Source organism: Battus philenor, unplaced genomic scaffold (assembly GCF_028537555.1).
Source record: "Battus philenor isolate CCGP_79_NKW_IND1 unplaced genomic scaffold, ilBatPhil1.0.hap1 SCAF_28, whole genome shotgun sequence".
NCBI lineage: Eukaryota > Metazoa > Arthropoda > Insecta > Lepidoptera > Papilionidae > Battus > Battus philenor.
Genome location: NW_027181691.1, coordinates 11,679,096 through 11,691,747, shown reverse-complemented (window position 1 = coordinate 11,691,747; position 12,652 = coordinate 11,679,096). Strand labels below are relative to the sequence as shown.

Below are 12,652 nucleotides of genomic sequence, written 5' to 3'. Positions count from 1 at the left end.
ATGAACCGGGTCCGCTGTGTGCACCACGGGAGACGTCGGCGAGTGCATCAGCCGGCGAGGCCAACGTAAAACGCAAGATTATATTACGGGGGATTAAATTTGGCATCAAGTTCCGCGTTACATTTTGTGTTAAAGTGCTTAAATAAATAATAAATATGTAAATGCCAAGGGAATGACCTCAAGGTTAAGCCGGTCGACGTCGGGAGGCAGGCGGTAGTTAGTGATGAGCAGCAAGTGGTAGGGGTAGAGCTTGGCGGGCTCGTGCAGCAGGTGCGAGGTGGCCATGTTGGGCAGCGAGCGGCGCACGCCGCCGCCGCGCGGCCCCACGCCCCCGCCGCCGCCTACGCCCCCCACGACGCCTGCCGCGCTGCCGCCGCGCACCACCACGCCGCCCTCTGTGCTCTGCGCGCAAACACACCTCGTATGAGGTCTGGAACATATGCATTCAGCGACGAGCGGTTCCACCCTCAGAGTAGTACATAACCGCGCTCACTAGCGTGTGCATAACCGAGCAACAAGCCGGGACTACGGATGCTGGTTGGTCAGAATCTTTTCATCTTTCCGAAAACAGTAATAGGAGGCAATGATTTAGCCCTCGCCTCGAGGTTACCTACGTTGCAAAATAAAAACGTATCAGCACAAAAATACATTTGCGGCAGTGGACGTCCCGCGGCTGAAACAGCGATCGATATATGCGGAGGCACACGCGCCAACTCGCTCCTCGGCGCCGGCGCGCGGCCCCGCCGCCGTGAGTGTACCAGAGTAGGTGTCGGCGGTACTCACCACAGCGCTCCTGTCCACGTCCGTGATGGAGCCGGCAGATACTGCAACAGTAAACGGAATTGAGTCGAGCGGCACTCGCGTGTCGCGTGATCAAAGCGTACGGTAGGTGGATGGTTTCAACGCGAGGTATGAATCAAAGCTCGAACTACGTGCTCTGATGAAACTAGTGTACGCGATGATGTCATGACGCGGTGCCGACGCAGCCCGCCCGGCATGTCGCCCCGCCGCGCACCTCGTGCAGCGTGCTTCCATTCTTTAGCAAAACCACTAAAAGGCCGACTAAACTACTCCGGCGGCCGGACGGGCGGGAGCCGGGCGGGCGGCGGTGCGGGAGCGCTACACGACGAAGCTTGCTCCTCTCTCCCCGGTCCCTGTACTTACTGCACAGATCCGTCCGCACTGCGCGCATGCGTACAAATTACAGAGGTCAGTCGCTGCGCACCCCAGGGTACGCTCAGACATCAACATTTAATACAAGGGACGAAAGAAATCGCACGCGATTTCTGGGCTCTCTTTATTTGAGAAAGGGATTACTGGGCCAAATAAAAAGATGACTCGAAACTCACTGTCTGACTTGCCGCTGCTGAAGTCGGTGCTGTGCGTCTTGTCACCCATGTCGCCCAGCCCGCTGAACGTGAAGTCGCCCTGCAAGTGCATGCACCGCCGCGTTACACGGAGCCCAGCGCGCCACGCTGAGCTCGCGCCGTTACTTCGCCGCGCCGGCGATCACTTCAAGGCTCGAGCAAAGTAAAGCTTGAACGTAATGGCATCCGCGAGAACGGGCTACTGGGTTAAATCTAAGCACTTGAAATCGGAGCCAAATTCCAATTCGTAACAAAGTTCTGGACCATCAATGGAGCAGAACGGGAGCTGCTCTTACACTTGACACCAGGGAACGGGTATATCGGTCTCGTAAAAATGAAATAGAACTGTTGGTGGACGTAAGCGTCGAGGTAAGACGTACAGGTTGGTTTGTTTGCCGGACCGCGATCCGTGTCGGCGTTACCTCTGGTGCTGCATACTCACGGCGGTGCTGGAGGAGAAGGTGTGCGACCTGGCGGCGAGCCCGTAGCCGGGGCGCGGCGCGGCCCGCAGCGACGACACCACTGTAACACGCGCGCTGTACTCCACCCGCTACACCCCCTCCCGCACTTACGATAGACTAGCCTACGCGCAGGCGCGCCGGTCGAACTCGGCCGCACTCGGCCGCACCCGGCCGTGCGACGGACGCGCCTGCGCCTCTTACGCGCTAAGAGATAATGAAAACGGGCTCCTCCGCTGACCCTTACCCGCCGTCACGCCGCCGTCGCGAAAACTTCCAAGAGTGACTTGATGAGTCACATCAGATCGTAGGGGCAGCGTGGTAGGGCGCGATTGGGGGAGTGGTCGAGGGGCCCGGTACCTGACTCACGCGAGCGAGGCGCGCTCCCGGCGGCAGCGTGCTGCAGCGCCCCGCGCCGCCTGCCGCCACACACACACAAACACACGCCACGTTACACTACACTACTTTACTACATCGCGGCAGCACGCGCGCCGCGGCCAGCGCCACCGACCAGCAAGAAACCTGGTTGCGACCCGCTGCGCGTCGCTCGGCGGCGGTCTCGGGGGACAAACAGCAGGCGCTCGCGGGGGACCCGCGGCCGCGGTGATTCATTGTGAAAAAATGTATGACCAAGAGCCAGCCGGCTGTCTGTGTCGCAAACGAGGCCGCGGCGCGCGGGCAGCACCAGCGCCGCAAATAAATGATGAGTGATGCAGCGAACGTAACTCATCATTTACTTTTCGGCGACAAATTGGCAGGCGGGAAATGGAGGCAACCCGCACGCGAAGTTGAACGTAACCATTATAACTCACAATCGACACACACCCAGCATGCGCCGACACGTGAAACACATGTAGTCAACAAGTAACAAGTTCGGGGAAAAAGTTATTTCATGCTTTGAACGCTACTCTTAGTGACAGTACATCCACTGATTGTGTATTACTCCCACCGATGACGAGTTACATGATTGTGTGCTACTCTTCCCGATGGTGCGTTAACTGATTGTATGCTACTCTGACCCACGGTACATCAACTGATTGTGTACTACTCTCATCGATGGCGAGTGATCTGATTGTGCGCTACTCTTCCCGATGGTGCGTTAACTGATTGTATGCTACTCTGACTCACGGTACTTCAACTGATTGTGTACGACTCTCATCGATGGCGAGTGACCTGATTGTGTGTTACTCTTCCCGATGGTGCGTTAACTGATTGTATGCTACTCTGACCCACGGTACATCAACTGATTGTGTACTACTCTCATCGATGGCGAGTGACCTGATTGTGTGCTACTCTTCCCGATGGTGCGTTAACTGATTGTATGCTACTCTGACTCACGGTACTTCAACTGATTGTGTACTACTCTCATCGATGGCGAGTGACTTGATTGTGTGCTACTCTTCCCGATGGTGCGTTAACTGATTGTATGCTACTCTGACCCACGGTACATCAACTGATTGTGTACTACTCTCACCGATGGCGAGTGACCTGATTGAGCGCTACTCTTCCCGATGGTGCGTTAACTGATTGTATGCTACTCTGACCCACGGTACATCAACTGATTGTGTACTACTCTCACCGATGGCGAGTGACCTGATTGAGCGCTACTCTTCCCGATGGTGCGTTAACTGATTGTATGCTACTCTGACTCACGGTACATCAACTGATTGTGTGCTACTCTTCCCGATGGTTATTTTTTTCAAAAATGACGACTATTTAACGGGGTTTTATCCGACAGTAACAAAAAGCACATTCAGATAGATTTTACAGCAACTTCTTGCTGTTGGGTACCCAAAGTACGATAGAACGTTTTCCCTGACCCAGTGCATGTGCGCGCGCACTTTGAAACTGGTAGCGAGTGCAATACGGACAGAAGTCGGGCAGCACCCCTGACGCGCGAAACTTGCCACAGCCGGTGCAGTTAATTGTTAAACGGTTACGTGCACGGCAGGCGGAGGGAAGAGGAAAGTAGGGAGAGGGTGGATTAAGCCATTAAGAAGCAGAAAGCAAGAAATAAGCTTCGACACGCACCGCGCTCGCACGTGGCCGTCAAACATACTGGCAGTGCCGGTTTTTCGTGGTGGCCTTGAAGGACGCGCGGCGTGCGAGCGCGGTGGCAGCAACACCTGGAGAAATCCCCGCAGAGCCTCACCTCACGGTATGCCGTTCGACCCGCCGACACCTGCGCCACCTGTGCGGGCAGTGCGCGCGGCGCGGGGCGGGGCAGCGAGCTTATGTTTCAGCAGTAGCACACGGTTTTAGTAGCAGTCATTTACAAAAATTGCATGGCAACACTCGTATTCTGTCACATGAACTGTGAACCGTTTATGTGAATACGAAACAAGAGCACTCTCGTGAGTATTAGTGAGAAACAAAGCTCAGAGAGCCGCTGCCCTGCCACGACCGCCGCCTCGTCGGCACGAAGCTACGTTTAAGACAGCGCCAGAGGGTCGCTTGGCTAACGCAAAACAAGGAAAAAGCCTTCCGCGTCGGCTCCGTGCCGACGAGGCGCGCACTAAATACGCAGAAGGAGAACCTTGTAACGTGACACACATGAAACATCCGTGAATACTATATCTATCCCACAGGTACATTTAGTTCTTAGCATAACCGACGGTTTTGTTAGTACATAGTTAGTATATAGTTAGTCGGCGTGCAAGCCGCATCCAGTCATTTGTGGTTGTGATAAATTATTGGCCAATCGCTCCCCACGCGTGTGTCGGTAATATAAATTTTGTGTTGGTTTCCTATTGCAACTCATTACATGTGTTTGTAAGTGTGTACGTTGCAGTGTGCGTGCGTACGTACCGTTGTAGGTGGGCAGCGGCACGTGGTCGGCGGCGGAGCGCACGTCGCGCAGGTCGCGCAGGTCGCGGTGGTCGAGCGAGCGCGACGGCGACGCGCCCACCGGCGACGAGTAGCGGAGACGCGGCGCCGCCTCGCGCGCCGCCGACGGCGTCCTGCGGCACACGCGCCACGTCAGCCCGCGCTCGACTACACTGCGCGCCTTGCAGCCAGCAGAGGACTTTGCCTTGCGGTCTTTGGACGCGGCGTAAATACATCCCGGGGCGAGCCGGTACGAGCCGGGGCGGACCGCATCGCGGCGGCTCCACGAACCCGTCAGCAACCGTGATATGTGCTTTCGTCGCATCAGTTTGATCACGATGAAAATATTTTAATAACTTGTATGACATTCGGGATGGCCTTAAGATAAAACTTACCTGCTTGCATTTCTTGGATCTAAATTTTGTTTCTTCCACTGCTGCAGCTTCTCGCGCTCCTTCACTTCTTTCAAGAAGACCTGAATATTAACAAAAAAATGTACATGTCAAGAAATCCCCGGGTTTTATGGAACGCTGAAGTCGGGCGCGCAGAAACTCTAAACCCACTCAAGTGGTTTGCGGAGTGGGTGAGGGGTGGGTGAGGGGAGGGTGCGGTGACCTGTGCGATGCCGGTCTCGATCTTGGCGAGCTCGTGCTGCTCGCGGCGCAGTTTGCGGTCGACGCCGTTGACGTCTCCGTTACGGCGGCCATCCTCCTCGTCGCTGTCGGCCACGCCCTTGTAGGTGTCGGACCAGCGCCGGCGCCGCTCTGCGCAACACGACACACATCACGCTCTGCGACCAACTCCGGGCAAGCGGACCAGCGAAAGCGCGGCTCACCAGGGTCTGTGTATGGGTAGGGCGGCGCGGGGAAGTCGTCGCGCTCGATCTTGGGCTTGGTGCCCGGCGGCGGCTTGTAGGCTGCCGGGTAATGTGACAGCTCTATCGGCTCCTGCAGAACGTACGACGACGAAATTTAATGACGTGACAGGAGTTGGAAGGACAAGCGGTGGCGGAAGCGAGCGGGGCTCACCTCGTTGTTCATGTGCGGCGACTTGGGGCGCGGCGTCTCGCTGCGCATGGAGTCGACCAGCGCGCGCATGCCGGGCCGCGACGACGCCTTGCTGCCGGCGCGCGAGCTGGCGCGCGTGCTCGCCGACGCTGCAACACACGCGATGTTAGTGCCGAGCACATTAGAGCTGCGGCGGCGCGGCGCGACGGGCACTCACAAGGCGGGCGGTGGAAGTGCGGCGAGGTGGGCGGCCGGTCGTAGGGCTGCACGCAGCGGCGGAGCGTGGTGGGCTCGCTGGCCAGGTACGAGTAGGTGGTGATGCGGTGCGGCGACGACCCGCCCGACCGCTCGCCGCGCTCGCCGCGCAGCGCCAGCCCCGGTGACGTGCCGCGGTACCCGTACTGAAACAGAGAAGCCCTGCTGTCAGTCGTCTCTCCGCAGAAAGCGGCGCTTATGCTCTCCGCCGGGACATGAGCTGTGCTTTGGTCTAAGCCGCACATCATTCACCAGTGATGTTGTAGAAGGAGGACAAAGCATCTCCGACGCCGGCATCTTCTTAAGAAAATAATTCGGAACAGGAATCATCAAATTAAACGACTGATGAAAATACATCAAAATGTCATCAATAGATCATCGAACGCATACCCGTCGGATATAGCGAATGTTAGAAACTCGAAAATAGAAAAAAAATCACGTGGTGGAATTGCACCAGCGGGCCCACGGAGAAGCCATCGATTACATTTACATATATATATATATATATATATATATATACACATAAGACAATGTCTCTCTATGTAGCTATGTGCTTCAAATAAAAAATAGTAAGTTGTTCTGGAAATAGGGAAATACCATTTAAAGTTTATCATTTAAATTGTCGATTCTTTTTGCATGTTTATTGTGCAATATATTAAATTATCGCTGCCATCATAACGCCATTATTAACAGCGCCGTGTATGAAGTGTCAAGGTTAAACAGCCGCTGCTTTACCGACATTAAGTAAGCGCGGCATAATAAAAAATGAAGTATTAAATAAACTAATTTCTTTACATATATTAAATAAAAATAAATAAAAAAATAACGGACCTTCCGGGTCAAGCTACTGTAGGGGCTGCAGTAGGAGCCGTTGACGCTGGGTGTGCGCGAGCGCAGCGAGAACTGCGTGACAACACAAGCGGTCAGAGCGGTCAGAGCGGGCGGGCCGGACACAAAGGAACTCAAAAACATCTGCTACAAGCTACAACTCAACAAAAATGTAAAATATTCCACAAAAATTACCAAAATAATTTGCAACAGAACTGAACAAAAATATAAAATGGAAACATCGAGCTCAACGCAGCGGCGAGCTACGAGCGGTGCGCGTGTGTGTGTGTGTGTGTGTGTGTATATTTGCGGACGTGGTCGTGTGTGCGCGTGCACCTGCAACTCGGAACAGGCACGGTCGAGCGCCAGCGGGTCGTTGGGCGCGGGCCCACAGCGCGGGTGCCAGATGGCGGCGCCCTGCAGGAACATCTCCTCGCCGTCACCGAACGGGTCGCCGCACTTGCTGCAGCGCGCGCACGTCGGGTGGAAGTGATGGTTTTCGCCGGCCTGCAAACGGGGTGGCGGTGAGTAGCGCGCGGCGGTACGCGAGGAGAGGGAGAGGGGAGGCGGTGAGGGCACGCACCTGCAGCACTTTGCCGGAGATGTAGCGCTGGCAGTAGGCGCAGCGCACGCCGTACAGCCGCTGGTAGTCGCGCTCGCAGTAGGGCACGCCGCCGCGGCCCATGTACTCGCCGCGTAGCACGGCGCCGCACTCGCCGCACGCGAAGCACCACGTGTGCCATTGCCTGCGACACCCGCGCACTCAGTCCGCCAGCTCGCACCGACGCACGCGCTGGCGACCGGCACAGCGCGTGCGAATGTGCGGCACGTTATTGAAATAAATTTACGTTAGTTCGGAGAAGCCACCGGCACACCACCGCAACCGCAATTTGCTGCTCCATTGAAATTACGCTCCCGCGCCCCTCTACCCCCCGGCGCGCGTGCGGGGCTTCCGGCACACGCGCGCGGGAAGCACAGTCGCTTCGCTGCGCACAAGGTTAATCGCATTTATTGCTCAATTAGTCCTAATCACGCGTAGGTAGCGCGCTTCCAACTCTAGTCCCATTTGTTTTCGATTCTTTTGATTTGATAAAAACACACGGACGGACTCACCTGTCCAACGCCACCAGCGCCTGACCCTCGGACAGCTCTTGGCCACAGCCCGCGCACTCTGTGAACAGGGTAAAGCGGTTTGAGTTAAAATAAGAAATTTGTAGTTATTTATTGTACATGGTCAATAGTACACAGAGAACACTGCAGCAGTGGTCATAAGCAAACTATGACAACAGGATAACAGGAAATTATTTCACACGTGTTAGAACAAAAGTTGACGTGGAGAGGACACTCGCTCTCCATACAGACGTCTATGAGATTAATGGTCAAACGGGGCGTCGCGAGCACAATTCGCACACAATGCCCACAATGCACACAATGCGCACAATGTGCGCTCGTCCGATTAGCGCTCTCTTCCCGCCGCCGATGAGCTGGCGCCGGACGCGACAATGGATCGCGAGGGACGCAAATCAGGATCGTGCCCCGGCGCCGGCGGCGGCTCGCGAGAGATCCAAGACGTTGACGCTCAAGTGTTGCGTCGCACGTACCGTTGGGGTCGGGCTGCCGCCGGTCGATGTCGTCCCGGTCGGGCGTGTCCGGCGTGGCGGGCGAGCCGGGCGAGCCGGGCGAGGCGGGCGAGGCGGAGGCGGGCGAGAGCGGGCCGGGCGACGCCTGGCCGGGCGAGCGGGCCGCGCGCGCCGTGTGCCGCTGCGGGGCAGCGCACCCGCCGCAGATCACCTCCGACCCGGTGTACGTCACCTTCTCTCCGGAGGGGAAAGCCCGCCTGCGAATGATATAAACAGTACAGTAGTGTGCACAAAAGACCAACACTCGTCGCACTCAGTGAACACCAGTTACTAGTTGGGCTAGCAGTGTACATCGGGGACAACTCGGGCGCCAGACGCACGCGGTCTGGTGCGACGTATTTTCACGTTTGGGGAAAAGTCTTTTCCATTTGCATCGCGTCTTTTATATTTCTCTTCGCTTATGTCGGCCGAAACACAGAGGCTGCCGCTTCAAACTTTTATCCCGGACAAACTAGTGTAAACTAGCAGTTAACCTGTCTAGAATTATGTACGCGCAGTGGCGTCGATTTGTGCGTTAGACTGCGCCAAGTGAGCTGCAAGGCCAGCGATCTGTTGAGACGCTTTAACAGACATGGAATCTCACTCAGGTGTGTGTGCGCATGTGCTGGTGTGCGTGCGGGTGTGCGTGCGAGTGTGCGTGCGGGTGTGCGTGCGGGTGTACGGGGGCACTCACTTGCAGCGCGCGCAGGTGAAGCACTTCTGGTGGTAGGTGTTGCCGAGCGCGGAGACCACCTCGCCCTCCACGTACTGCGAGCAGGCGGCGCATCGCGTGCCGAACGCGCGTTGGTAGTCCTGCGGACAGTAGTAGTGGCCGTCCTTGCAGAAGAAGCCGCCGCGCGCCAGCGACGCTGCGCAGGTGCGGCACGTGAAGCAGCCCGTGTGGAAGTACTTGTCGGTCACGCGCAGCACCTCGCCGCTGCACTTGCCGCCGCACGCGCCGCACACCACCTTGCCTGCGACAAGCGGCCGTTGAGCGACACGTCGCGCGGTGCCATCCGCACGTTCACACAAAGTCTGCGCGTCAATGCAAGGTGTCCCGCTTACACTTTATTTACTACAATTCCGCCGTGATGCGGGCCGATTTATTCGATTCATTGACAACGCTGCGCTTAATCTAGGACCTCTCTTACGGTAGCGAAGCTGAAGAGCTCCCAAAAGAGCCCCGGCTCGGGCCGCTACCTGCTACTATTTCACCCAATTAGGAAGCCGCAGAGCTCACAGATAGAGTAACCACGGAGCGTCTGCCATGGAGGGACCTTGGCCTGGGCTGTCACTCAACGAAAAAACCGTTCAGCAACCTGACACGTGGGCATCCCGTAAGGGCCGAACCTCGACTCCGGCGTCCGACCGTGAATGACGCGCGGGTCAGCGCGCGCGTAGCGTGGGCTCGTACACGTGGGGAAGGATCTGATTACAGTTTTACGTCACTCATCGTTACCAGGGGCAGAGACGGACGGGGGCCGCTCGTTTGCGCGCTCTCGACGTGCACGCTGTCGGTCAATTGGTTGTCCTGAACGACACCTAAGTGACGGGTTTGGCACTGAAAGAGATCGGAACTAGTAGAGAGGAGCGGTTGTGGTTCGATAAGCGTTATCGCATTTTTGAGGGATTAGTTGCGATCCTCTATTTCAGGAACCATTGTCCTAGGGCATTGGCGACAGCCTGAACGTTTGGTGATAATGCCGGCGGCGACACCAGAAGTGTGCATGCGGGAACGGTTGGGGAATGGGGCGAGCTCTGCATCGTTGTGACGCGGGACGTCGTCGGTGCTGAACGTATACTCGTACAGATCCGGGGCGCGACGCTGAAACATTCGACCGCTCAGACAGTCGCGTATTACGCGTACGTAACAAGTCTCGCGGCACTAATGCGGCGACGACCGTTGCCGGCAGAGCGCCTCGACAAAGTTTGACCGAGTCCCGCCGACGCGCCGGGCACGCGACGCGCCGGGCACGCGACGCGCCGGGCACGCGACGCGCCGGGCACGCGCGACGCGGAGTCGCGAAGGTAATTGTGGTGCGGAGGCGACGAGAGGTCAATCGGCTGTTACACCAATTGACGCGACGAATTGAGGTCTCCGCGCGGCGCCGCCTCATACACGCGTCTCTTCGTTACTTTTTGTTCGACTCTGCAGCGAAAGGCTTTTTGCTGCCTCTTTAGCCATTCTGCACGAAAATGCTAGCTGCCTGAGGTGACTGGAGAGGTCTCAATTAATAATTCGCATGAGATTTTTGAAAAAGAGGTCGTGACGCGGCGCGGACGGGCTCCCCACTAGGCGGGCAGATGACACAGTAAAGACCGTGTTTGGGGGGGGGGGGGTCTATGTGGGCGTCTATCGGTTGAAAAAAGAAGAAATGGCGTGGCGTTAGGTGGGAAGGTACCCACGTTTTGCACTCGCGTGCGCGTTCCGACTACCAGTGCGAAGCGTACTCCGGACTAACACCGCGCAGATGGCGGAAGCAGTCGGGCAGCGCCGAAGACGTGATTTGGAGCTGCCTACAAATTATTAAAACAAGCGCCGCATTCGCCGGCGCACCGCGGCTCGCGCGACTTTTCTACCGTTGTTTGATTACGTACGAGACTAGCGGCACACGCGCCGAAACACCGTCACGTGTAAAACAAAATAATATTTATTCCGACGGCCTGCTGACTATAAAATATCGCGTGCGGCCGCGGCGGCGCGGGGCAGCGTCCCTACGCCTGCACTAGAGCGACCCTTTCATTCCAATACGCGCATTTAAATTAACTAATTTAGTAGTACAATACATGTACTTTTGGTGTATACGTATACATTAGAAAGGAAACCGTAAAATGGTTACAAAATAATCTGGCAGTCCCGTCGGCCAGGACGAGGCGCGCGGGGCACGACGGGCTCTCGGCGGGCAGTCGGAGCGCGGGCGGTCACAGTGCAATCATTTGCTAATTATCTGTTTCAGCGACGCGCCGATACCTAACGGACTGAGTGCGCTGTAAGTTTATGTATGTACGTGTATGCTGCAACGTTGAGAGACGAGTTCACTCGTCGATCGCTGTGGGAGTATTCGCTTTGCATCACAATTGAAATAACAAAAGACGCCAACTTAACAATGAGTATGTAAGTAATAAGGAGCAAGTGGCCGGCGGCGAGTGATTCCAATCAGCCAGTTCAGTACGATCGCTCCGAAATATTTTACATCGATTTATTTTTCCTATTGGCACGTGGCGGGCCAATGACTTGGTCTGCGTTTTAACGTCTACTTAATATTATATCATTGCGCCGTAAATGAATAGTGCAGCCGACCGCGCGCCGCGTGCCGCGCGCCAGCTGCAACCAATAATCAGCAAACTGGCTGTAGGCGGCTTTAAAGCCTTTACAACTATAACCAGTCAATTTATATTTGCACAAATAAAGGTAAGGGAATAATATAAGAATATTTAGCAAACAAATATAGAACATAAGAACAAATATTGCATGCCAATACTTGGATAGAAATCGAAACAGTTGACACTCGCTTGAGAAAAATATAAAATAATTAAACAAAAATAAAGAATGGAACAAGTGCACGGTAAGAAAGAATGCCTAAATATTTTGTCTAAAGTCGGCAGCGAGTTCGCGCGGTTGCGGTCGCCGGCAACGCGCTCCCCTCACGCAAGCCGACCGCGCGGTGGAAACGCATTTGTCCGAATGCGACGCGGAATGCGCCGGCGACGACACGCTCTGATCATCACAACCCTGGTCACGAGTGACCTGGAGAAATTCAAATAAACATGTTGTCTTCAATGATGTCTTGACAACTGACATCTGCATAAGATAGAATAAGGAAATGTAGTTTAGCCGTAGGTAAGGTCGCAGCCGTGCTTGGCTGCACGTGGCCGCACCGCAGCGCCGGGCCGCGTCTAATTTTAACTTCCATGCATGCGGTAGGGTTTGTGTTGTTTGTAAAACCATTCGCCCGATACACAAGTTTCCTTTACATTGTCGTTCTGGTGTGATTATGTTTAACTGTGACAGATCGCAGAGTAACTTCCGCACCGGGAACTCCACCGAAGACAAATTATTATTAAAGTGGATCCGCTATCTAATCCGCCGGTGCTACGGAATAGTGTTTTAGATCATTTGCACCAATCAATGATTAGTGCAAAGAGGAAAGGAGACAGTACGCCCGCAGACCGCCTACAGTTGTAGTGCGGTGGAGCAGTAAAAGGAAAATCTGTCCTCATTGAAAATTTGGCTTCGACGTCCGGACAAGCAGCCGTCATGTTATTGTAACAGCACATTATAACGTTGCATG

At 55.5% G+C, this 12,652-nt stretch overlaps 1 protein-coding gene across 5 annotated transcripts in view; it reads right to left on the bottom strand.

Moving 5' to 3' along the window:
• Positions 1 to 12,652, bottom strand: part of Unc-115a (Uncoordinated 115a) — a 33,290-nt gene that overhangs the window by 1,055 nt on the left and 19,583 nt on the right. For 2 of the 5 annotated variants that reach the window (XM_068769513.1, XM_068769511.1), the window contains exons 2-17: positions 9,055 to 9,334; positions 8,343 to 8,578; positions 7,855 to 7,912; positions 7,325 to 7,487; positions 7,078 to 7,248; positions 6,745 to 6,816; positions 5,876 to 6,059; positions 5,680 to 5,807; positions 5,487 to 5,598; positions 5,267 to 5,415; positions 5,047 to 5,126; positions 4,634 to 4,785; positions 1,810 to 1,889; positions 1,350 to 1,428; positions 784 to 824; positions 178 to 402 (exon numbers count right to left, since the gene is read on the bottom strand). In XM_068769513.1, the coding sequence (XP_068625614.1) occupies positions 178 to 402; positions 784 to 824; positions 1,350 to 1,428; positions 1,810 to 1,889; positions 4,634 to 4,785; positions 5,047 to 5,126; positions 5,267 to 5,415; positions 5,487 to 5,598; positions 5,680 to 5,807; positions 5,876 to 6,059; positions 6,745 to 6,816; positions 7,078 to 7,248; positions 7,325 to 7,487; positions 7,855 to 7,912; positions 8,343 to 8,578; positions 9,055 to 9,334 (2,210 nt within the window). Of the gene's footprint in view, positions 1 to 177; positions 403 to 783; positions 825 to 1,349; positions 1,429 to 1,747; positions 1,890 to 2,194; positions 2,245 to 4,633; positions 4,786 to 5,046; positions 5,127 to 5,266; positions 5,416 to 5,486; positions 5,599 to 5,679; positions 5,808 to 5,875; positions 6,060 to 6,744; positions 6,817 to 7,077; positions 7,249 to 7,324; positions 7,488 to 7,854; positions 7,913 to 8,342; positions 8,579 to 9,054; positions 9,335 to 12,652 lie in introns of those variants that run through there. The other 3 variants (XM_068769512.1, XM_068769515.1, XM_068769514.1) reach the window with 3 other exon arrangements.